Source organism: Salmo salar, chromosome ssa09, assembly GCF_905237065.1.
Source record: "Salmo salar chromosome ssa09, Ssal_v3.1, whole genome shotgun sequence".
NCBI classification, from domain to species: domain Eukaryota; kingdom Metazoa; phylum Chordata; class Actinopteri; order Salmoniformes; family Salmonidae; genus Salmo; species Salmo salar.
Genome location: NC_059450.1, coordinates 47,268,230 through 47,293,004, shown reverse-complemented (window position 1 = coordinate 47,293,004; position 24,775 = coordinate 47,268,230). Strand labels below are relative to the sequence as shown.

The following is a 24,775-nucleotide window of genomic DNA, read 5'->3' as shown; positions in this document are numbered from 1 at the left end:
TTACGAAACAGTGCCTCTTTATTCTGCCGCACTGCAAATTGGTATTATTTACATGGCATGCCACATCAATACAGGAACTGACTAAGGACACAATCGATAACACTTAGAATCTGCTCTGGAAAAGAGAGATAAGGGTACCAAAAAAAATAAAGATATTAAAAAGAAAATAAACAATTCTCTGTGATCCATGTAAATTCATTTTTAAATCAAATTTATTTTTTTTGTAGACTTTACAAAGTGCTGTCCAGTAGCCAGGCAGATAACGAGCCAGCCCTGCTGTCTGAGAGGAGGAGGACAGGTCAGGGGAAACCCTCAACTCTTAGGTCAGGGGAAAACCTAAATCATGTACGAAGAGAATACAGTCTGTGTCTTATGACAGGGAAAAAAATCAAGATTGTACCCTAATAAAATGTTGACAGTCCCAATAACCTCAAATCATGTCATTCTATATCTTACAAGACAGTGTTGGTCAAGGTAAGAATCCACAACCACTATGTCCTTGCAAAAGAACTGGACACCAAAAGAGTGAACTTCAGATCCGTATGAGGGAGAACCAACGTTAAGATTTATTTATAAAAACTTAGAAATTACAAAAGAAAAATAACACAATTCCAAGTACGATTTTTACCACATAATAATGAGAGAAAAAAAAAAAGGTGGACAACTGTCTTCTAAGAGAGAACCTTAGAGAGAAAAAAAATCTGTCTTGTCTTAATTAATATTTCCTATTGTTTTAAGGTGGACAGCCTCTCTCAAACACACTCAAGCATACAGTCACATCTCTCTCACACTCACTCTCTTCCCTTAAACACACACACACCTCTCTCTCACACACAGACACACCCACTCTCTTCCCTTAAACACACACAGCTCTCTCTCACACACACACACACACACACACACACACACACACACACACACACACACACACACACACACACACACACACACACACACACACACACACACACACACACACACACACACACACAGGTGCCCTGGGGCGAATGGCCAACCAACATGCAGGAGGTTGACTGACTGAGGTTTTAGGCCATTTGATCATTCGTTTCAAGCCCCTCATCTTCTTCCTGTAGTTCTTTAGATCAAGCCCCTCATCTACTTCCTGTAGTTCTTTAGATCAAGCCCCTCCTCTTCTTGTAGTCCTCCAGGTTGAGAGACCTACGTGGAGCACCGTCCTTCACTGCCAGGGTGTTGGCGCTCACTGACAGAGACTTGGCTTCTGAAACACACCAGAGGAACAACATTAGTTGTTATAAACAACATTAGTCTGACACACATCTGTTGTTACCGGTGTAGGTGCCCCTAGACGCTGACCTTGAGTGAGTTTAGCGTTTCCCTCACAGATGGTTAAGGTTAGGACTCGGGGAGGGGATGCCGATCCATTAACTGGTAATAGCCGGCGTTTGGCCAATAAAAAAAAGCAGATAAATAAAAAAATTGCCATCGGCCAATTGTCCGAGAGAAGAAGAATTAAAAACATTGCGAAATAAGTATTTTTAGCCTATGAATTGATGTAAATCCATTTGACCTGTCATTCTTATCGATCTATAGGTTTATTTAGCATCATTTATTGGCGCACGTGTATATTCGTTAAGCATGCTATTTATTACATGAGCACAGCATACAGATACAGAGACTTCTGGCAGACCGTGAGAGCTGCTGCTGCTACAGGCATGCTGGGTAATCAGCGGAGGAGACATGGGCTGTGGATGAGGACGACAGAGACTTCTGGCAGACAGTAGGAGAGCTGCTGCTACAGGCATGCTGGGTAATCAGCGGAGGAGACATGGGCTGTGGATGAGGACGACAGAGACTTCTGGCAGACAGTAGGAGAGCTGCTGCTACAGGCATGCTGGGTAATCAGCGGAGGAGACATGGGCTGTGGATGAGGACGACAGAGACTTCTGGCAGACAGTGAGAGAGCTGCTGCTACAGGCATGCTGGGTAATCAGCGGAGGAGACATGGGCTGTGGATGAGGACGACAGAGACTTCTGGCAGACAGTAGGAGAGCTGCTGCTACAGGCATGCTGGGTAATCAGCGGAGGAGACACGGGTTATGGATGAGGACGACAGAGACTTCTGGCAGACAGTGTGAGAGCTGCTGCTACAGGTCAAACAGCTTGTTGTTCGTTGCTGCTGGAGTGAAACATGCTTTTATAAGCCCAATCATTGCCCAATGTTCTAACGAGAGCCCACGAGTGAGGTCACACACCCTCCAGGCAAAGATGTAATTTTGTTGTTGACAAATGCCCCTCAGTTACGAACAGTGGAGAACAGATTTCCCCCCTATGTACTGCATTCCAGGCCAGAGTAAGTGTTCTGTTATTGACAGCGCTTCCTAAAGCTATGAATGACAAAGGAACAAATGCTCGCCGGCACGCAACAACTCAGGTGAAAGGGGGGGGGGGTGTAGCTTACAAGACACCCCTCTCCCTTTCCCCCGTTTACGACTGAGTGTCAGAGAGACAAAGAACAGACACTTTCTGCAGATCAGCAGGCCATCTTTACGGTCCTAATGTGTTACCCAGGACTACCAACTAGACTTCCGGGTACCATAGATGTGGATTCCAAGAAGGGGGGGGTTAGGCTCTGATAATCCTTATAAGAAGAAGGAAAAATAACAATTGCGGCAGTGATATTTAAACACGTTTCTGAACAATGTATGAAACTGAAGGACTCATGACATTGGTTGGTGGTTGAAGTTATCCCTCCAGTGGTGTGGGGGCTGTGCTTTGGCAAAGTGGGTGGGGTTAGATCCTGCCTGTTTGGCCCTGTCCGGGGGTTTCATCGGAAGGGGCCACAGTGTCTCCTGTCTCAGCCTCCAGTATTTATGCTGCAGTAGTTTATGTGTCGGGGGGCTAGGGTCAGTCTGTCACATCTGGAGTATTTCTCTTGTCTTATCCGGTGTCCTGTGTGAATTTAAATATGCTCTCTCTAATTCTTTCTCTCTCTCGGAGGACCTGAGCCCTAGGACCATGCCTCAGGACTAACTGGCATGGTGACTCCTTGCTGTCCCCAGTCCACCTGGCCGTGCTGCTGCTCCAGTTTCAACTGTTCTGCCTGCGGCTATGGAACCCTGACCTGTTCACCGGACGTGCTACCTGTCCCAGACCGGCTGTTTTCAACTCTCTAGAGACAGCAGGAGCGGTAGAGATACTCTCAAAGATCGGCTATGAAAAAGCCAACTGACATTTACTCTTGAGTTGCTGACTTGTTGCACCCTCGACAACTACTATGATTATTATTATTTGACCCTGCTGGTCAGTTATGAACATTTGAACATCTTGGCCATGTTCTGTTATAATCTCCACCCGACACAGCCAGAAGAGGACTGGCCACCCCTCATAGCCTGGTTCCTCTCTAGGTTTTGGCCTTTCTAGGGAGTTTTTCCTAGCCACCGTGCTTCTACACCTGCATTGCTTGCTGTTTGGGGTTTTAGGCTGAGTTTCTGTACAGCACTTTGAGATATCAGCTGATGTAAGAAGGGCTATATAAATACATTTGATGATATGTTGGTATAACTTGGAAGCATACTGTGATATTTAAAATGTCTTAAAAAACAAAAAGGGGTATAATGTGCATTTGCTGTAACATGAAGTATATGTATTTTACTCAAGGCATGTTTAGAACCTACAGGTTATGTATTTCATCCTAGGGACTGTTGAACCGTGTTCTGTACAGCAGAAACATACTGTGTATACCTTTATGAAAAAAAAATCTGAAATTTATCTCAATGGACATAACTGTGCTGAATTCTCAGAATCAACGGGGTGGTTTCGTGACACCCTGCCTTATCAGCCCCGCCCTCTGTGAGTATCCCTATAATTACAGGACTTGTTAACCAGACAGGTAGATAAAGTTTATTTGCGGTGTGTGGCCACGCCAGTTTGAACAAAAATGAACGAACTGGTTGCTCATTCAAGACTAATTGACTGAGATCACAATCCATCCCGGGCCGGGATCAGAGGAAGAATTCACTGCAGGGAAAAGCTGTAAGACTTTACTTTCCTGGACTGAGAGAAAAATAAGTGGGTTTAGCTCCTTCGGCTGTGAGCTACTTCGGTCTGCTGGCCTCAGCATTACTGACAATAGAGACTTGGACAACAAACCTTTTCCCACACAAACAGAATCTAACTGGGCAGGCAACACCGACATACAAGTAATTTACTTATTGCATTTTTAATTTCCTCTGAAAGTGGCGCTGTGTGTAAAGTGGTGGAAAATAGTGAGTATTAGGCTTGAGCGGTATCCAGATTATCATATCTTCATACCGTCCTTCTCTCATCCCGGGATTTACAGTATTACCGGCATGCTAAAATCCCAAGAAAAGCCCATTTGGCCTCTTACCAGAATTTGAAGAAAATTAGCACAAACTAACAGCAAAATCACATAGACGCTGTTAGCTAAATGCTAACGAGCGAAAACTAACAAACTAATTACAGCTCCCGCTGTGTTATTTACATACAAACACGCGACTGGCTCAACTGTTCTGGGGAACTACGGTAAGATTCATCATGTGACTGACTCAACTGTTCTGGGGAACTACAGTAAAGTTCATAATGTAAAAATGTGACAGTTGAAATGAAGAATCTACTTTGTCTCCTAAAGTATGGAACAAGTTGACTGCAGGTATTAACATAAAAAGCAGCTACAAATATTCAAATGTATAAAAAAAAACTTCTAATAAATAGTTTTGACATTATTGAAACACCTGTGGCTTTTTCCAAATACCCCGGAATAAGGTATATAAAGTTATACCACCCAAGCCTATTGAGTATGTTAAGACTGCAGGTCTAATTTACAAACCAATAATTAATGCTGTCCCAGCACTGTCCATATCCGATGCTAATTGGTGGACTTCATATCTATTCCTGGTTAGTTTCAGGGTTGTGAAAGCTGATGTTGACATGATCTTATTCATTGAAAGAGAAAATGTGAGAGAATTATGTCATTAATAACTACAGATACAATTAATTCAAGGGTTTCTCTCTATATCCAACCCTTAAAATGGTGCCCTCTTCGATTTATTTGGATACGATAACCAAATTAATCAAATCTATGAATTATTCCAGTAATTAACCAGTACATTTCTCGAATATTAACTAGCCAAAAGTCAACTGCAACAATTCTAAATCTGATCGCGTGTTAAAAAAAAACGTTTTGATGGCCACGATTAAAAATAGGTATTTGAAGCTCACTTCCCATTCGCCTATACTGAAAGAAACGGAAGGCAGGCTTCCTCAACGCGTCACACACCACTATGCAATGAGTTGGAGGCAGTATGCATTTTCAAAACAAATACTTACTAGTTTGAAATCTGAACATTTTGCTACATTGTGAGTCATGTTTTCACCTTGTTTCAAAAAGGAGCCAGACTCTGACCATAGAAACATGGAGGCAGTTATTTTATAAAGACTCACACATCCAGGCGGTCTCACAACCGGCTGTGATAAGGAGTCCCATAGGGCAGCGCACAATTGGCCCAGCGCCTTCCGGGTTTGGCCGGTGTAGGCCGTCATTTTAAATAAGAATTTGTTCTGAACTGACTTGCCTAAATAAATAAAGGTTAAATTTTTTATATATTATAAAATTGAACCTTTATTTATATATATACATATACACTGCTCAAAAAAATAAAGGGAACACTAAAATAACATCCTAGATCTGAATGAATGAAATAATCTTATTAAATACTTTTTTCTTTACATAGTTGAATGTGCTGACAACAAAATCACACAAAAATAATCAATGGAAATCCAATTAATCAACCCATGGAGGTCTGGATTTGGAGTCACACTCAAAATTAAAGTGGAAAACCACACTACAGGCTGATCCAACTTTGATGTAATGTCCTTAAAACAAGTCAAAATGAGGCTCAGTAGTGTGTGTGGCCTCCACGTGCCTGTATGACCTCCCTACAAAGCCTGGGCATGCTCCTGATGAGGTGGCGGATGGTCTCCTGAGGGATCTCCTCCCAGACCTGGACTAAAGCATCCGCCAACTCCTGGACAGTCTGTGGTGCAACGTGGCGTTGGTGGATGGAGCGAGACATGATGTCCCAGATGTGCTCAATTGGATTCAGGTCTGGGGAATGGGCGGGCCAGTCAATAGCATCAATGCCTTCCTCTTGCAGGAACTGCTGACACACTCCAGCCACATGAGGTCTAGCATTGTCTTGCATTAGGAGGAACCCAGGGCCAACCGCACCAGCATATGGTCTCACAAGGGGTCTGAGGATCTCTGTACCTAATGGCAGTCAGGCTATCTCTGGCGAGCACATGGAGGGCTGTGCGGCCCCCCAAAGAAATGCCACCCCACACCATGACTGACCCACCGCCAAACCGGTCATGCTGGAGGATGTTGCAGGCAGCAGAACGTTCTCCACGGCGTCTCCAGACTCTGTCACGTCTGTCACATGTGCTCAGTGTGAACCCGCTTTCATCTGTGAAGAGCACAGGGCGCCAGTGGCGAATTTGCCAATCTTGGTGTTCTCTGGCAAATGCCAAACGTCCTGTACGGTGTTGGCCTATAAGCACAACCCCCACCTGTGGATGTCGGGCCCTCATACCACCCTCATGGAGTCATGTGTCTGCTCAAGCGGTCAGAAACATTGTGGCCTGCTGGAGGTCATTTTGCAGGGCTCTGGCAGTGCTCCTCCTGCTCCTCCTTGCACAAAGGCGGAGGTAGCGGTCCTGCTCCTGGGTTGTTGCCCTCCTACAGCCTCCTCCACGTCTCCTGATGTACTGGCCTGTCTCCTGGTAGCGCCTCCATGCTCTGGACACTACGCTGACAGACACAGCAAACCTTCTTGCCACAGCTCGCATTGATGTGCCATCCTGGATGAGCTGCACTACCTGAGCCACTTGTGTGGGTTGTAGACTCCGTCTCATGCTACCACTAGAGCGAAAGCACCGCCAGCATTCAAAAGTGACCAAAACATCAACCAGGAAGCATAGGAACTGAGAAGTGATCTGTGGTCACCACCTGCAGAACCACTCCTTTATTGGGGGTGTCTTGCTAATTGCCTATAATTTCCACCTGTTGCACAACAGCATGTGAAATTTATTGTCAATCAGTGTTTCTTCCTAAGTGGACAGTTTGATTTCGCAGAAGTGTGATTGACTTGGAGTTACATTGTGTTGTTCAAGTGTTCCCTTTATTTTTTTGAGCAGTATATATATATATATATCATTGAATGCGTTTTTAACAATGGTATTTTCCCGCTAATTGAGTTATGGAACTAACATTGAAGCGTAGCCTACCTTGTGCACATTGTGCTTATAACATGAATAAATAATTATTTATAAACATTTTAAGATAAACGTTCTGATCTGCTTAACTGCTTTTTAAAAAAATGTTTATTTTACATTTTTATGTAGCCTAGGCCTCTCAATGTGATTTCTGTCATTCTGAGCACAGTGGGTGGACGTCCCTAATCAGGTTACGCACCCAATGCATTCTGGTCTGGTATATTTCTCCAATGTCCGGTCAATTAAAATGATGCCGGCGCCACATTTACATACATGAGCCATGTCTAACGGAAACCCCGACCCGCACCCAGGGGACGCCCCGACCCGCACCCAGGGGAATCCCCGACCCGCACCCAGGGGAATCCCCGACCCGCACCCAGGGGAATCCCCGACCCGCACCCAGGGGAATCCCCGATCTGTACCTAGGGGAAACTTCACCCTGGAGAGAGATACATACACGTGCCATGTCAATCGGTATCATTACTGCACATTGAACTACCTGCCTGGAGGTAAGGATCGAACCCACCACTTTGTGCATGTTACATACACATTTGAAACTGTCCGTCTCACCTGCATTGGGAACCTGTAGGTCTATCTTGACGTCAAAGTCATGAACTTTAAAGAGGTCCTCTGATAGATCGCTGGTGTTCTTAGTAGGGTCGATGACTTTCAGAGCAGCCTGTCCCGCTCCCCTGCCCATCTCAAACTCCAAGTCCATCTCTTTGCCTGACCCTTCTCCGTACTTCTCATTGAGGTGTTGGAGGATAGCTGCATGGACTGAAGGGTCTCTGGCCTGTGGGAACACAAACACAAAATGTCAATACTGCAGACAGGCAAGTTATTCCGAATTTTATAGGTGTAGAAAACCCTTAAAAGTTGCTCCAGGATACTTTATCTCAGCACTCAAACCATGCAAACCCTCACCCTGGCTCTGAAGATACACTTTGTAGCCCTTACTGATGAGGTTGGCTACCCCCCTCCTTCGTTTTTAAACGTGTATTTTTCTATATATAGACACACCCTATGTGTTAAATAAATGAACTATATACATGGAGCTTGGCTGATGCTTTAAGCTCACGAGTGGTGCAGCGGTCTAAGGCACTGCATCTCAGTGCTAGAGGCGTCACTACAGACCCTGATTCGATTCCAGGCTGTATCACAATCGGCCCATAGGGCTACACACAATTGGCCCAGAGTCGTCCGGGTTTGGCCGTCAATGTAAATAAGAATTTGTTTTTAACCGACTTCCCTAATTAAAAAGGGTCAAATAAAGGTTAAATAAAAATAATTTAAAAAAGCATTGGGCGGAACCCAAGTTAATAGGCCATGTGTAGCCGATGTGATTTATAGGATATTTTTTTATTTTTTTATTTTTTAAATCAGGATATTTTCTACCTGCAAGGTGCAATGTTTTTATTTTCAACATTCCATTCTCTGGCAACAGCTCTGGTGGACATTCCTGCAGTCAGCATGCCAATTGCACGCTCCCTCAAAACTTGAGACATCTGTGGGATTGAGTTGTGTGACAAAACTGCACATTTTAGAGTGTCCTTTTATTGTCCCCAGCACAAGGTGCACCTGTGTAATGGTCATGCTGTTTAAATCAGATTCTTGATATGCCACACCTGTCAGGTCGATGGATTATCTTGGCAAAGGGGAAATGCTCACTAACAGGGATGTAAAGAAATTTGTGCCCAAAATTGTAGAGAAATAAGCTTTTTGTGCGTATGGAACATTTCTGAAATATTTTTCTTCAGCTCCTGAAACCAACACTTTACAAGTTGCATTTATATTTTTTGTTCTGTATATAAACTGAAGTCAAATGTCTACAGTTTGACAAACTGGTGCTTCTGTCCCCAACCAAGGAGGGCCTACAGCAGCACCTAGATCTTCTGCACAGATTCTGTCAGACCTGGGTCCCTGACAGTAAATCTCAGTAAGACAAAAATAATGTTCCAAAAAAGGTCCAGTTGGCAGGACCACAAATACAAATTACATCTAGACACCGTTGCCCTAGAGCACACAAAAAAAAACTACACATACCTCGGCCTAAACATCAGCACCACAGGTAACTTCCAAAGCTGTGAACGATCTGAGAGAAGGCAATAAGGGCTTTCTATGCAATCAAAAGGAACATAAAATTTGACATACCAATTCGGATTTGGGAAAAAAATATACAGTTTTAAACTTAGCAAAAAAAGAAACGTCCTCTCACTGTCAACTGCGTTTATTTTCAGCAAACTTAACATGTGTCAATATTGAATATGAACATAACATGATTCAACAACAGACATAAACTGAACAAGCTCCACAGACGTGTGACTGACAGAAATGGAATAATGTGTCCCTGAACAAAGGGGAGGTCAAAATCAAAAGTAAGTCAGTATCTGGTGTGGCCACCAGCTGCATTGAGTACTGCAGTGCATCTCCTCCTCATGGAATGCACCAGATTTGCCAGTTCTTGCTGTGTGATGTTACCCCACTCCACCAAGGCACCTACAAGTTCCCGGACATTTCTGGGGGGGGGGGGGGGGAAATGGCCCTAGCCCTCACCTTCCGATCCAAAAGGTCCCAGACGTGCTCAATAATGGGATTGAGATCCGGGCTCTTCGCTGGCCATGCCAGAACACTGACATTCCTGTCTTGCAGGAAATCACGCACAGAACGAGCAGTATGGCTGGTGGCATTGTCATGCTGGAGGGTCATGTCAGGATGGGGCTGCAGGAAGGGTACCACATGAGGGAGGAGGATGTCTTCCCTGTAATGCACAGCGTTGAGATTGCCTGCAATGACAACAAGCTCAGTCCGATGATGCTGTGACACACCGCCCCAGACCATGACGGACCCTCCACCAAATCGATCGCGCTCCAGAGTACAGGCCTCGGTGTAACGCTAATTTCTTCGATGATAAACGCGAATCCGACCAACACCCCTGGTGAGACTCGTCAGTGAAGAGCACTTTTTGCCAGTCCTGTCTGGTCCAGCGACGGTGGGTTTGTGCCCATAGGCGACGTTGTTGCCGGTGATGTCTGGTGAGGACCTGCCTTACAACAGGCCTACAAGCCCTCAGTCCAGCCTCTCTCAGCCTATTGCGGACAGTCTGAGCACTAATGGAGGGATTGTGCGTTCCTGGTGTAACTCGGGCAGTTGTTGTTGCCATCTTGTACCTGTCCCGCAGGTGTGATGTTCGGATGTACCGATCCTGTGCAGGTGTTGTTACATGGGGTCTGCCACTGCGAGGAGGATCAGCTTTCCGTCCTGTCTCCCTGTAGCGCTGTCTTAGGTGTCTCAGAGTACAGACATTGCCATTTATTGCCCTTGCTACATCTGCAGTCCTCATGGCTCCTTGCAGCATGCCTAAGGCACATTCACGCAGATGAGCAGGGACCCTGGGATTCTTTCTTTTGGTGTTTTTGAGTCAGTAGAAAGGCCTCTTTAGTGTCCTAAGTTTTCATAACTGTGACCTTAATTGCCTACCGTCTGTAAGCTGTTAGGTCTTAACGACTGTTCCACAGGTGCATGTTCATTAATTGTTTATGGTTCATTGAACAAGCATGGGGAAACAGTATTTAAACCCTTTACAGTGAAGATCTGTGAAGTTATTTGGATTTTTACAAATTATCTTTGAAAGACAGGGTCCTGAAAAAGGGACGTTTCATTTTTTGCTGAGTTTAGAACCCATTGCCCTTTATCGTTGTGAGGTCTGGGGTCAGCTCACCAACCAAGAATTCGCAAAAAGGGACAAACAGGAAGTTGAGACTCTGCATGCAAAATTCTGCAAAAATATCCTCTGCGTACAACATAAAACACCAAATAATGCATGCAGAGCAAAATTAGGCTGACACCCACTAAATTCTACAACCACCTAAAAGGAAGCGATTCCCAAACCTTCCATAACAAAGCCATCACCTACAGAGAGATTAACCTGGAGAAGAGTCCGATAAGCAAGCTGGACCTGTTCACAAACAGACCCCACAGAGCCCCAGGACAGAAACACAAGTAGACCCAATCATTAGAAAACCAAAATATAATGACTTGACATTTAGAAAGAATTTACCAAAAACAGAGCAAACTGGAACACTATTTGGCCCTAAACAGAGGGTACACAGTGGCAGAATACCTGACCACTGTGACTGCCCCAAACTGAAGGAAAGCTTTGACTATGTACAGACTCAGTGAGCATAGCCTTGCTATTGAGAAAGGCCGCCGTAGGCAGACCTGGGTCTCAAGAGAAGACAGGCTATGTGCACGTTGCTCACAAAATGGAGGTGGAAACTGAGCTGCACTTCCTAACCTCCTGCCAAATGTATGACCATATTAGAGACACATATTTCCCTCAGATTACACAGATCCACAAAGAATTAGAAAACAAATCAAATTTTGATAACTCCCATATCTACTGGGTGAAATACCACAGTGTTCCATCACAGCAGCAAGATTTGTGACCTGTTGCCACAAGAAAAGGACAACCAGTGAAGAACAAACACCATTGTAAAATACAACCCATATTTATGTTTATTTACTTTCCCTTTCGTACTTTAACTATTTGCACATCGTTACAAAACAGTACAGAGACAATTATATAACATTTGAAAATGTCTATTCTTTTGTAACTTTTGTGAGTGTAATGTTTACTGTTCATTTTTCATTTCACTTTTGTTTATTATCCATTTCACTTGCTTTGGCAATGTAAACATATGTTTCCCCATGCCAATAAAGCCCTTCGAGTTGAATTGAGAGAGAGAGGATCTGAGACTTACGTTAGACACCATGGTGGGTTTGCACTGCCGTCTAGTGAAAGGGTCCATCTGCATCTTGGCATTCTGTCCCTCAGCCTAATGACAGAAAGAGAACTGCTAGTTCAGTGAATCACAAGGCTCATTTGAATTTCCTGCTGCGTAACAGTGATCAAATTAAGATACTACATCTGTAGTACGGATACTTACCACTAGGGCTTTCTCAGACTCCACAATGTTCCAGCTCCGATTTCTCTGGTTGATATAGCTGGAGAAAACAGATGGACAGGCAGAGAGGTTTATATAGACAGAGAGATGCAAAAAGAGATATAGAGAGGGTGAGAGCGAGAGCAACAGTTGGTAGCGCAGGTATGGGCAACTTTGATCTGAACTCATCAATTGGAGGGGGCTTGCAGAGGTTTGCGTACCCACATCTATACCCACACACTAGCCTTTTGGGGGGCCCAAATCTAAATTTTTGAATATCCTGCAATTCTATACATTTTGCCATAGGATGGAGAAGATTTAAAAAAAAATATGTTATAATTAATTTAATTTCATGCAATTCTACACATTTTGCCATGGGGCGGAGAGAAATGATTTTTTCATATAATAGCTGAGTGAGAGTGACTAACAAAATTAAAATGGGGGCCCACGGTCGGTAATTTGACAATATATCTAAGTTTAGATCGCTAGCCCGCCCGACTAACTTACCAATCTAAAAAATGTTTGTCGACATGGGCTACTTGAGTGACTGGACCCCCCCTCCAAAAAAACAAATCTGTATTTTTTTTTTGTCTTTTGAAATTAATCCTAAAGACAAAAAACAAATCTGTATTTTTTTTTTGTCTTTTGAAATTAATCCTAAAGACGTCAGTGTTGTGGGTTTGTTTCCCACGGTGGACCTGTATGGGGGAAAAAGTATAAAAATGTATGCACTCACTACTGCAAGTCGCTCTGGATAAGAGCGTCTGCTAAATGACTCAAACGTTAAAAAAAAAAAAAAAAAAAAGTTGAAAAACATTCAATCACCTACTTCATACTACAGAACAGAATTTTCCTGATCAGCAAACTACGCATCAGGTAAAGAACAACGTTATAACAACACCAACTGGTGGGAAGACAGGTGGCGACGGGAAGACAGGCGATTGTCTCACCTGATGGCAGAGATGTTTTTGGTCCTCTGTCTGTCCAGATGCTCGGCCCTCTCCTCCAACTCATTCAGCTGGTCCTGGATCTCTTTGGCTCGGTCTCCTTCTCCACTCTCCTCAGCCATGGCCTGGAGGTGAGAACACACATTATAACGTGTATATATATCAGTGGGGGCTCCTCAGAGGAGGACCACACATAGTACATTGCAGTACACACAACAGTACACACAGTAGTAAATAGCAGTACACAAGTATAAACAAGTACACAGCAGTACACACAGCAGCACACACAGTAGTACACACAGTATAAACAAGTACACAGCAGTACACGCAGAAGTGTACACACAGCAGTAGCATACACAAGTATAAACAAGTACACGGTACACACAGCTAATGAAAAAACAACTTTCTGGGTTAAGAAGCGTTTCTCTAATGTACCTTATCTTTGAGTAGTGATGTTTTCTTCATGGCGTAGTTGGAAGGTGCCTTTCTGAATCTGTCTTTCTCTTTTACGATCTGTGAATCAACAAATAAACAACAATCAGATCTGGGTTGAAATTCAACATTATACACCAGGGTTGGGTAGTCTCCAGATTGTTATTCCATCGTGTCGTTTCTGTACCATACCAGAGTATATGGTATTACCGGAAGTGCACACAAGGGGCACTATTCCCCCCCACAAAAAAAATTGTAAATACCTTCTTTTTTTTTTTGCCCACAAACAATTTAGACAACATGGATCTCGATCCAGGAGGGGACAGAATGTCTCTGCTGTAACCAACAAGTTTGATCATAGCTGGAGCCCTGAGCTGGATAGAATGTATTTGACACAAAGTTATATTTATTCTTAGGATTTCTTATAACTTTAACTATAAGCACTGGTGTAGCACTCAGCCCCAGGAGTCAGCGTTTTTATATTTAAAAATAAAATATATATATATAAATAAATAAATAATTTACCAGTATTGAAAATCATACCGTCGCTATTTTTCGAAATACCCCTTATATGAATGGTATTTCGCCCAAGCCTAGTATACAGCATAATTAATACTTCGCTAAATAGGTATGGCAGGAAAATAAGCCTGTACAGATGAGAAACAGATAGTACACTACATAGGGAATAAGGGTGTCACTTGGGACGCACTCAGATACACTACATCACCAAAAGTATGTGGACACCCCTTGAAATGAACAGATTTGGGACATTTCAGCCACACCTGTCAGCAACGGACGGGCGAGCACACAGCCATGCAATCTCCAGAGACAAACATTGGCAGTAAAATGGCCCTTACTAAAAAAGCTCAGTGACTTTCAACGCGGCACCGTCGTAGGATGCCACCTTTCCAACAAGTCAGTTTGTGAAATTTCTGCCCTGATAGAGCTGCCCTGGTCAACTGTAAGTGCTGTTATTGTGAAGTGGAAACGTCTAGGAGCAACAAAGGCTCAGCTGCAAAGTGGTAGGCTACACAGATTCTCAAAGACTGTGGGCTCTCGTTCTCCGTGGCCGACGTGAGGAAGACATTTAAGTGTGTTAAACCCTCGCAAGGCTGCAGGCCCAGACGGCATCCCTAGCCGCATCCTCAGAGCATGTGCAGACCAGCTGGCTGGTGTGTTTACGGACATATTCAATCAATCCTTATCCCAGTCTGCTGTTCCCACATGCTTCAAGAGGGCCACCATTGTTCCTGTTCCCAAGAAAGCGAAAGTAACTGAACTAAATGACTACCGCCCAGTAGCACTCACTTCCGTCATCATGAAGTGCTTTGAGAGACTAGTCAAGGACCATATCACCTCCACCCTACCTGACACCCTAGACCCACTCCAATTTGCTTACCGCCCCAATTGGTCCACAGACGATGCAATTGCCATCGCACTGCACACTGCCCTAACCCATCTGGACAAGAGGAATACCTATGTAAGAATGCTGTTCATTGACTACAGCTCAGCCTTCAACACCATAGTACCCTCCTAGCTCATCATTAAGCTTGGGGCCCTGGGTCTGAACCCTGCCCTGTGCAACTGGGTCCTGGACTTCCTGACGGGCCGCCCCCAGGTGGTGAAGGTAGGAAACACCACGTCCATTACGTTGACCCTCAACACTGGGGCCACACAAGCGTGCGTTCTCAGCCTTCTCCTGAACTCCCCGTTTACCCACGACTGCGTGGCCATGCACGCCTCCAACTCAACCATCAAGTTTGCAGACGACACTACAGTGGTAGGCCTGATTACCAACAATGACGAGACGGCCTACAGGGAGGAGGTGAGGGCCCTGGCGGAGTGGTGCCAGGAAAATAACCTCTCCCTCAACGTCAACAAAATGAAGGAGCTGATCGTGGACTTCAGGAGACAGCAGAGGGAGCACCTCCCTATCCACATCGATGGGACCGCAGTAGAGAAGGTGAAAAGCTTCAAGTTCCTCGGTGAAATGGTTCACCCACACAGACAATGTGGTGTTGTGCCTCTTCAACCTCAGGAGGATGAAGAAATGTGGCTTGGCCCCTAAGACCCTCACAAACTTCTACAGATGCACAATTGAGAGCATCCTGTCGGGCTGTATCACCGCCTGGTATGGCAACTGCACCGCTCACAACCTCAGGGCTCTCCAGAGGGTGGTGCGGTCTGCCCAATGCATCACTGGGGGCACACTGCCTGCCCTCTAAGACACCTACACCACCCGATGTCACAGGAAGGCCAAAAAAATCATCAAGGACATCAACCACCTGAGCCACTGCCTGTTCACCCCGCTAACATCCAGAAGGTGAGGTCAGTACAGGTGCATCAACTCTGGGACCAAGAGACTGAAAAAAAACCATCTATCTCAAGGCCATCAGACTGTTAAATAGCCATCACTAGCCGTCTACCACCCGGTTACTTAACCTTGCACCTTAGAGGCTGCTGCCCTATATACATAGACATGGAACACTGATCACTTTAATAATGGAACACTAGTCACTTTAATCATGTTTACATACTGCTTTACTCATCTCATATGTATATACTGTATTCTATTCTACTGTATTTTAGTCAATGCCACTGACATTGCTCGTCCTAATATTTATATATTTCTTAAATTCCATTCTTTTACTTTAGATGTGTGTATTGTTGTGAATTGTTAGATTCTACTGCACTGTTGGAGCTAGGAACACAAGCAGAGTGCTGAAGCACATCAACATGTGTCTGTCCTCGGCTGCAACACTCACTACCGAGTTCCCAAACTGCCTCTGGAAGCAACATCGGCATAAGAACTGTTCGTCGGGAGCTTCATGAAATGGGTTTCCATGGCCGAGCAGCCGCACACAAGCCTAAGATCACCATGCGCAATGCCAAGCGTCAGCTGGAGTGGTGTAAAGCTCACCGTCATTAGACTCTGGAGCAGTAAAACGCGTTCTCTGGAGTGATGAACCACGCTTCACCATCTGGCAGTCCAACGGATTAATCTGGGTTTGGCAGATGCCAGGGAACGCTACCCGCCCCAATGCAGTGTGCCAACTGTAAAGTTTGGTGGAGGAGGAATAATGGCCTGGGGCTGTTTTTCATGGTTCGGGCCCCTTAGTTCCAGTGAAGGGAAACCTTAACGCTACACCATACAATGACATTCTAGACGATTCTGTGCTTCAAACTTTGTGGCAACAGTTTAGGGAAGGCCCTTTCCTGTTTCAGCATGACAATGCCCCCATTTTAAAAAGTGAGGTCCATACAGAAATGGTTTGTGGACATCGGTGTGGAAGAACTTGACTGGCCTGCACAGAGCCCTGACCTCAACCCTATCGAACACCTTTGGGATGAATTTGCCTAATCGCCCCAACATCAGTCTCCAACCTCACTAATGCTCTTGTGGCTGAATGGAAGCAAGTCCCCGCAGCAATGTTCCATCATCTAGTGGAAAGCCTTCCCAGAAGACTGGAGGCTGTTATAGCAGCAAAGGGGGAACCAACTCCATATTAATGCCCATGATTTTCGGAATGAGATGTTGGACGAGCAGGTGTCCACATACTTTTGGTCATGTAGTGTACTTAGTCTTCCCTGTGGCTCAGTTGGTAGAGCATGGGGTTTGCAACGCCAGCATGGTGTGTGCAACGCCAGGGTTGTGGGTTCGATTCCCACTGGGGGCCAGTACAAAAAAATATATTAAAAAAATAAAAAAATAAATGCATGAAATGTATGCATTCACTACTGTAAGTCGCTCTGGATAAGAGCGTCTGATAAATGACTAAAATGTCAAATGTACTTACGTCCTCTATGTCTTTGTCGTTGAATTTGTAGTTACAAGCCTCTTTGATGGCCTGTTCCTTCTTATTGATCTCATCTAGAGTGGGAACCTGCATACTGGCTATGATCATCTGTAGACAGAGAGAAGAGACATATCAAACACGTTCAATACTCCACAAGAGAGACTGCTCTACAACAGGCCTGACATAACATGGCATAACCCGTGAGGCCAACCAGCCATCCAACCAGCCAGCCATCCATCCATCCAACCAGCCAGCCAACCAGCCAGCCACCCATCCAACCAGCCAGCCACCCATCCATCCAACCAGCCACCCATCCATCCAACCAGCCAGCCACCCATCCAACCACCTTAGATCCACAACATTCACTCTCGTTATTCAACTGGTCTGTTGTTTGAAATCTTGCCATCTACCAGGTGGTGGAATTAAAGCAACTATGCCTCATCCAATCAGCACACATCCACTGGCACTTCCTCAAGTCAACCATCCAATCAGCACGCTCCCACTGGCACTTCCTCAAGTCAACCATCCAATCAGCACGCTCCCACTGGCACTTCCTCAAGTCAACCATCCAATCAGCATTCTCCTCCTGCCACTTCCTCAAGTCAACCATCCAATCAGCACGCTCCTCCAGTCAACTCACCGCCTCTTTCCACTTCATGAACTCATTTTCTGTGAACTCTTGATTGGACACAAACTCCAGTCTGAAGACTCGGGTGTCACCACCATGCCTAGAGGAGAAATATGGGACAGAGCACAGAGAAACATTTAGTCGGCATAGAGAAACGGGCAGGAGGAGGAGAGAAACGGGCAGGAGGAGTAGAGAAACGGGCAGGAGGAGTAGAGAAACGGGCAGGAGGAGTAGAGAAACGGGCAGGAGGAGTAGAGAAACGGGCAGGAGGAGTAGAGAAACAGGCAGGAGGAGTAGAGAAACGGGCAGGAGGAGTAGAGAAACGGGCAGGAGGAGAGAAACGGGCAGGAGGAGTAAAGAAACAGGTAGGAGGAGTAGAGAAACAGGTAGGAGGAGTAGAGAAACGGGCAGGAGGAGTAGAGAAACGGGCAGGAGGAGAGAAACGGGCAGGAGGAGTAAAGAAACAGACAGGAGGAGTAGAGAAACAGACAGGAGGAGTAGAGAAACAGACAGGAGGAGTAGAGAAACAGACAGGAGGAGTAGAGAAACAGACAGGAGGAGTAGAGAAACAGACAGGAGGAGTAGAGAAACAGACAGGAGGAGTAGAGAAACAGACAGGAGGAGTAGAGAAACAGACAGGAGGAGTAGAGAAACAGACAGGAGGAGTAGAGAAACAGACAGGAGGAGTAGAGAAACAGACAGGAGGAGTAGAGAAACAGACAGGAGGAGTAGAGAAACAGACAGGAGGAGAAGCCAAGGGTAGTAGCAGGTAAGAGCTGAGTAGTCTTACCTTAATTGTAGTCCTTTGTTCGTCCGGGTCGTTCCCAACTGGTACACTTTAGCCGTCTCTACCACGTCAACTATTTCAGCCACCTTATCACAGGGAATTACAAGAAATACTAATTATTGAACATAGCTAACTGAAAATTCAAATGAAACATATAGAAAAAAAAAGGTCTGCAGCAGCATTGCCAAGGAACAATCTTCAAAGTTAAATAGGAATATGGACTCAGGCTGGTTTCCCCCAGACACAGAATAAAGCCCTAGTCACTTTCAATGGAGATTCACTATTAAACTTTGATTTGTGATCTTAATCTGGGTACAGGAAACCGTCCCAATAAATGCATCTCGTTATACCCTGTAAACCGGTTTGCTACTACTGTTCCCGATGCCTATCCGTACGAAGCAGCCGCTGACAGTCTTCTGGAAGAACGGCATGTGGCACCAGCGCTCCAGTTTGTGTCGGGACAGACGGACACGGTTCAGTTCGTCTGGTAGTGACACGGGTTGCGACTTTGGTGGCGTATCCTCTTTCCTGGAACGCCACAAGACAGGAAACAGAAATGTTGGTCATGCAGAAAGGTGATAAATTGTTGGTAAAAAAATAAATAATAAAAAAGTGTTTCCTTATCTTCAGAAAAACAACTTACAAGACCGAATGGAACAAACGGTCATATAGAGAGCTATGATCAAAACGTTGCCTGACACTGAACAACAGTACCACTATCAATTAAACCATTATCTGTCTATCTACAGCTGACACACATAGTAGAACTATCAATTAAACCATTATCTGTCTATCATTATCTATCTATCTATCATTATCTATCTATCATTATCTATCTATCATTATCTGCAGCGGATAGACAAAAAGATACTCACTCTTCGTCTTCGGAATAAGATGAAGAGTGTGAACTGCGATCGCTCTTTACGGATGATTTGTCGTCATCCTCCTCCTCTTCCTCCTCCTCATCGTCCGAGTAAACCTCGCTGGTTTTCAGGGGCTGCCGTTTCGCCAGGAGCTCCGCTGTCCCAAAAAAAATGTTTTTTTTTTTGTCAATTAGCAAACAAGTCAAACTTTATTTAAAAGTACATTTCACAAACATGTCTTCTGTTCTACCAACAGAGATCAAAGGTCAATACACAGGAAGACTCACCAAAATGTTTTACAAAGGAAAACCAACATTTCTTATTGGAGAAATATAAATAACACCTCGTTTCACTACCACCCGTTGACCCAGTCCATACATGCAATCTATTGACTACATGTATAGCTTGATGACAATGGAAATGTGAGGACAAACACTGCACAGCCAACAGACCTGTCCTGGTTTTCTTCTTCTCTCTCTCTGCTTTCAGTTCCTCCATGGCCTGAGACTTTTTATCCAGCTTCTCATCCCGTTTAGTTCTCCTCTCCTTGTTGTGAGACATAACCTACAGGAGAACGCAGTCACAATGTACCAGGTAAGGACCATGGAACACAAAGTGGTGTGTTGTTTGTTTTCTAAACAAGGTTTGGGATTAAAATATGAACTCACCACTTGCTGGTCCTGATGAGTTCTGTCTTCATGATGACTGCTGGATGATCTCTCCCGCTTCTTCTGTTCTTCCTCGTGTTTCTTTTTCTTCTCCTCTTTCTCCTTCTTCTTCGCTGTTTTCAGCTTCTTTTTAATTTCAAATCTGTCAGAAAGATTGACAGTGTCAGGCAAATGGTGTTCAATGACGAGATGCACAGTAATAATCCCAGGATATTCATTTCAAATCACCTAAAAACAGATGAACAAAATCTCCAACTGGTCAACTGATCAAGTATAACAACCACAGGGATGTAAAACTCTGTATCTTGGGAGTGCTATTCATTAAATTGTCTTGGAAATTCTTTATATGAACAAAATAACTAGAATAATGTTCACAAGCCTCTGTACTCTTATGGCTCCAGACAGACGGTAACACCTCTCCTGGTGAACACACCCCTGGTTCTGTACTCTTATGGCTCCAGACAGACAGTAACAACTCTCCTGGTGAACACACCCCTGGTTCTGTACTCTTATGGCTCCAGACAGACAGTAACAACTCTCCTGGTGAACACACCCCTGGTTCTGTACTCTTATGGCTCCAGACAGACAGTAACAACTCTCCTGGTGAACACACCCCTGGTTCTGTACTCTTATGGCTCCAGACAGACAGTAACAACTCTCCTGGTGAACACACCCCTGGTTCTGTACTCTTATGGCTCCAGACAGACGGTAACAACTCTCCAGCTGAACACACCCCTGGTTCTGTACTCTTATGGCTCCAGACAGACGGTAACACCTCTCCTGGTGAACACACCCCTGGTTCTGTACTCTTATGGCTCCAGACAGACAGTAACAACTCTCCTGGTGAACACACCCCTGGTTCTGTACTCTTATGGCTCCAGACAGACGGTAACACCTCTCCTGGTGAACACACCCCTGGTTCTGTACTCTTATGGCTCCAGACAGACAGTAACAACTCTCCTGGTGAACACACCCCTGGTTCTGTACTCTTATGGCTCCAGACAGACAGTAACAACTCTCCTGGTGAACACACCCCTGGTTCTGTACTCTTATGGCTCCAGACAGACAGTAACAACTCTCCTGGTGAACACACCCCTGGTTCTGTACTCTTATGGCTCCAGACAGACAGTAACAACTCTCCTGGTGAACACACCCCTGGTTCTGTACTCTTATGGCTCCAGACAGACGGTAACAACTCTCCAGCTGAACACACCCCTGGTTCTGTACTCTTATGGCTCCAGACAGACGGTAACACCTCTCCTGGTGAACACACCCCTGGTTCTGTACTCTTATGGCTCCAGACAGACGGTAACAACTCTCCTGGTGAACACACCCCTGGTTCTGTACTCTTATGGCTCCAGACAGACGGTAACAACTCTCCTGGTGAACACACCCCTGGTTCTGTACTCTTATGGCTCCAGACAGACGGTAACACCTCTCCTGCTTGTCCTATTCTCACCTCCTCTTGAGCACCTCCCTCTTCTCTATCCTGTTGAAGAGCTCCTGCTCCCTCTCCTTCTCAGTCATCTGCTCCAGCCGAGCCCTGTCCTCCTCGTCTCCCATCAGGTCCTCTCCATAGCCGTCCCTGAACACATCGTCCTCCGACGAGGAGTCTGAGCTGGAGGCAGAGCTGTTGCTCTCCGAGTCAGACACCTCACCTGGTGGAGGAGAACATTACATGGCGTTAGCGTTGTTGTGGAGAGAGACGGCATAAATGAGATCCTCTTTTAGACTGCATCTATACGACGATACAGTGCCGTCTCTACGGCCACGGCGATACAGTGCCGTCTCTATAGCAACATATTTTGTCTGTGTTAATGCACCTTTCGATACGAGTCTCAAATCAATTATTGGTCACAGCAATTAACCACTCTTGGGGTCTGTCTCAATTCATCTTTATATGATTCCTTGCATCCCATCTCCTCACCTCCTTCTCAACCATATTGTAGGAGAAGATGGAAGGTCCCTCCCCTCTGATCATCCTCTCCAATGTGTTTTGAGAAGGAGCCAAGGACAGAGGATTCCAGAATGAGCCCAGACCTTCAGAGAACTTACTGTTGTTAGTGGAACCACTGACAGCTACCACTCTCTTGGGTTACCTCCTGAAGTGTGGACTTGCACACTCCACACCATGGAAGTTAAAGCATTAGATTGTTGTAAGCATGTTTATTTATTTATTTTTAAACCTTTATTTAACTAGGCAAGTCAGTTAAGAACAAATTCTTATTTACAATGACGGCCTAGGAACAGTGGGTTAACTGCCTTGTTCAGGGACAGAACGACAGATTTTTACCCTGTCAGCTCTGGGATTCGAACTAGCAACCTTTCGGTTACTGGCCCAACCCTCTAACGACTAGGCTACCTGCCGCCCCCTCCAGCATTGGCTGGAGGGAGTTTCCACTATTAAACCCATGAGAGGGAGTATGCAAGTTCACACTTCGTAAGAAAGTGTGTAGAATCGGGCTACAACCATTTTTTTTCCTTAAACGTACCCTCCTCAGGGGCAGAGCTGTCAGCAGAACTGTCTCCACCAGAACTCCCGGACGATGCAGCTTTATGAACCCTCTTCTTCGCTGCCTCTTTCTTCTTATCTGTTGCCGTCGGTTTCCCTGGCTTGACCTTCTTCTTGACTTTAGGACCACCGGCGGTCCACTACGTGAAAACAACACAAAAACTGAAAATTATCATGTGAAGCATCAAGGACGGTAAGAAAGTATGTTAACTAATACAGTGTCTCTTTCATGCCACTACTGTAAGGGCTGATTTCCTGTACACAGATTAAGCCTAGTCTGGGATTAAGAAGTTATTTCAAAGGTGACCCTACACTGGGCATGCTTCTTAGTCCGGGAAACCAGCCCTAAGAAGATCAAACAATATGGAGAGAGGACGTTACTGTGACATACCTCATCATCACTGTCTGATGTCTCTGAGTCTGATGAGGCTGCAGGCTTGCTGACTGGCTGGTTGTCCTGCTGGTCATCCTGCTGGTCGTCCTGCTGGTCATCTGAGTCCACTCTCTTCCTCTTGGTGGCCAGAGACAGGAGCTCCTGGGGGGCCACAGGGTGAGAGAGACAAAACAGAGGTGCGTTTAAAGCATGGGTGAGTGAACTTACAGTGATTAGGGAAACAGAGGCCAAAGTTGAGGAGCACATATTATGTTACGATATTATTAGATTTTCTGAATACAAAAAAGGCACAATAGTGGAGGAACTGACATCCTGTAACAACAGATCAATAGTTAATATGAATAGATTTTTACAGGATGAATGCTGCATGGTTTGCTCAGGAGAGACAGCTGATGTGTAAAAGGTAACATTTCAGTTGACTGACAATCTCCTTTACAGCATCTTTACAGTGGTTGCTGCATGTTAGAAAGCATTATAGTACCGTAGTAGTAAATTATTCATAGTTTATCAGTCACACACTTTTATTATGTCATCTTTTATTTTATTAGTTGTGCAACTTAACTTATTGTATTTCAATATGGTGCGGTGTAAACTAAATGAGACATCAATAGGTAATAAATCTCTCTGTTGCAGTGTGTGTCAATTTTAAATTGTAGCTATGTTTGTTTATTTTAACCAACAGGCCGAATTGTTAACTACCAACACCAGCATTATGTCAACTTAGCTGCTAACTGACTAGTATTAAGTTTAACACCAAGCTATCAAAGATAACTAGCTAGTTAGCAACTTCACTGCGGCAAGTTACGTGATGTTAATATCTACGATTGGCGTATTTTTAATAACACAACATTGTCTGTAAAGTAAGTAACATGACATGCTATCTTTCAACACATTCCTCCGAAGCTAACTTTAGCTTACGGTTAAGCTAGCTAGCTAACTAGCTAACTGTTTTGTCAACACCAAAAATATAACTTTAGCAGCGCCCATTACGTCGTGCAGGATAATGTAATATCTGAAAACCAAATTATCACAACGAGTTAGATTAATGTTTCCACCTGATATTATACTAGGATTTAAATAACGCCAATAAAACTTCAGGCCTACGGCGCGGTGTTTTCCTCCTCCAAACTCAAGACACAGCCAGCATGCTAACATTAGCTAGCTAACCCAAACTGTTCTCGTCCGGTTGTCAACTCCCCCCCTCCTCCTTTGAGCTAAGTAGCGCAAAACAAAATTCAAACCGGACAAGGTGTAACCTCACCTGATCTAAATTATCATCACTGGCGCTGTCTTCGGAGTCAGAGTCGATAACGACTCGACCTTTCCGTTTCTTTACATTCACCATGATGAGCTCGGCTACCGGGCCGTGTGTCGCTGAAGAGGAGCGAAACCGCGGTAGCTAAGTAGTTTTTTGTTTTTTTTAGCACCGCAAGACCTGAACTGGTCCTGAGCCACACAAAGGCGCTAGAGGACCACTGAGCATGCGCCTCAATGACAAACGGCGCAACAACAACAACAACAAAAAACTAGTG

General features: G+C 44.8%; 1 protein-coding gene across 1 annotated transcript; it reads right to left on the bottom strand.

Annotated features, from left to right (window-relative positions):
* Positions 1-24,775, bottom strand: LOC106611474 (RNA polymerase-associated protein RTF1 homolog). Its single transcript, XM_014211714.2, has 17 exons — positions 24,505-24,775; positions 23,241-23,384; positions 22,830-22,989; positions 21,797-21,995; positions 20,338-20,479; positions 20,122-20,233; positions 19,682-19,826; positions 19,157-19,334; positions 18,810-18,892; positions 18,032-18,119; positions 17,392-17,499; positions 13,598-13,675; positions 13,166-13,287; positions 12,219-12,276; positions 12,033-12,107; positions 7,843-8,065; positions 1-1,240 (listed from the first exon to the last, which is right to left on the bottom strand). The coding sequence occupies exons 1-17, from the start codon at positions 24,586-24,588 to the stop codon at positions 1,134-1,136; spliced, it is 2,106 nt and encodes a 701-aa protein (XP_014067189.1). The 5' UTR covers positions 24,589-24,775; the 3' UTR covers positions 1-1,133.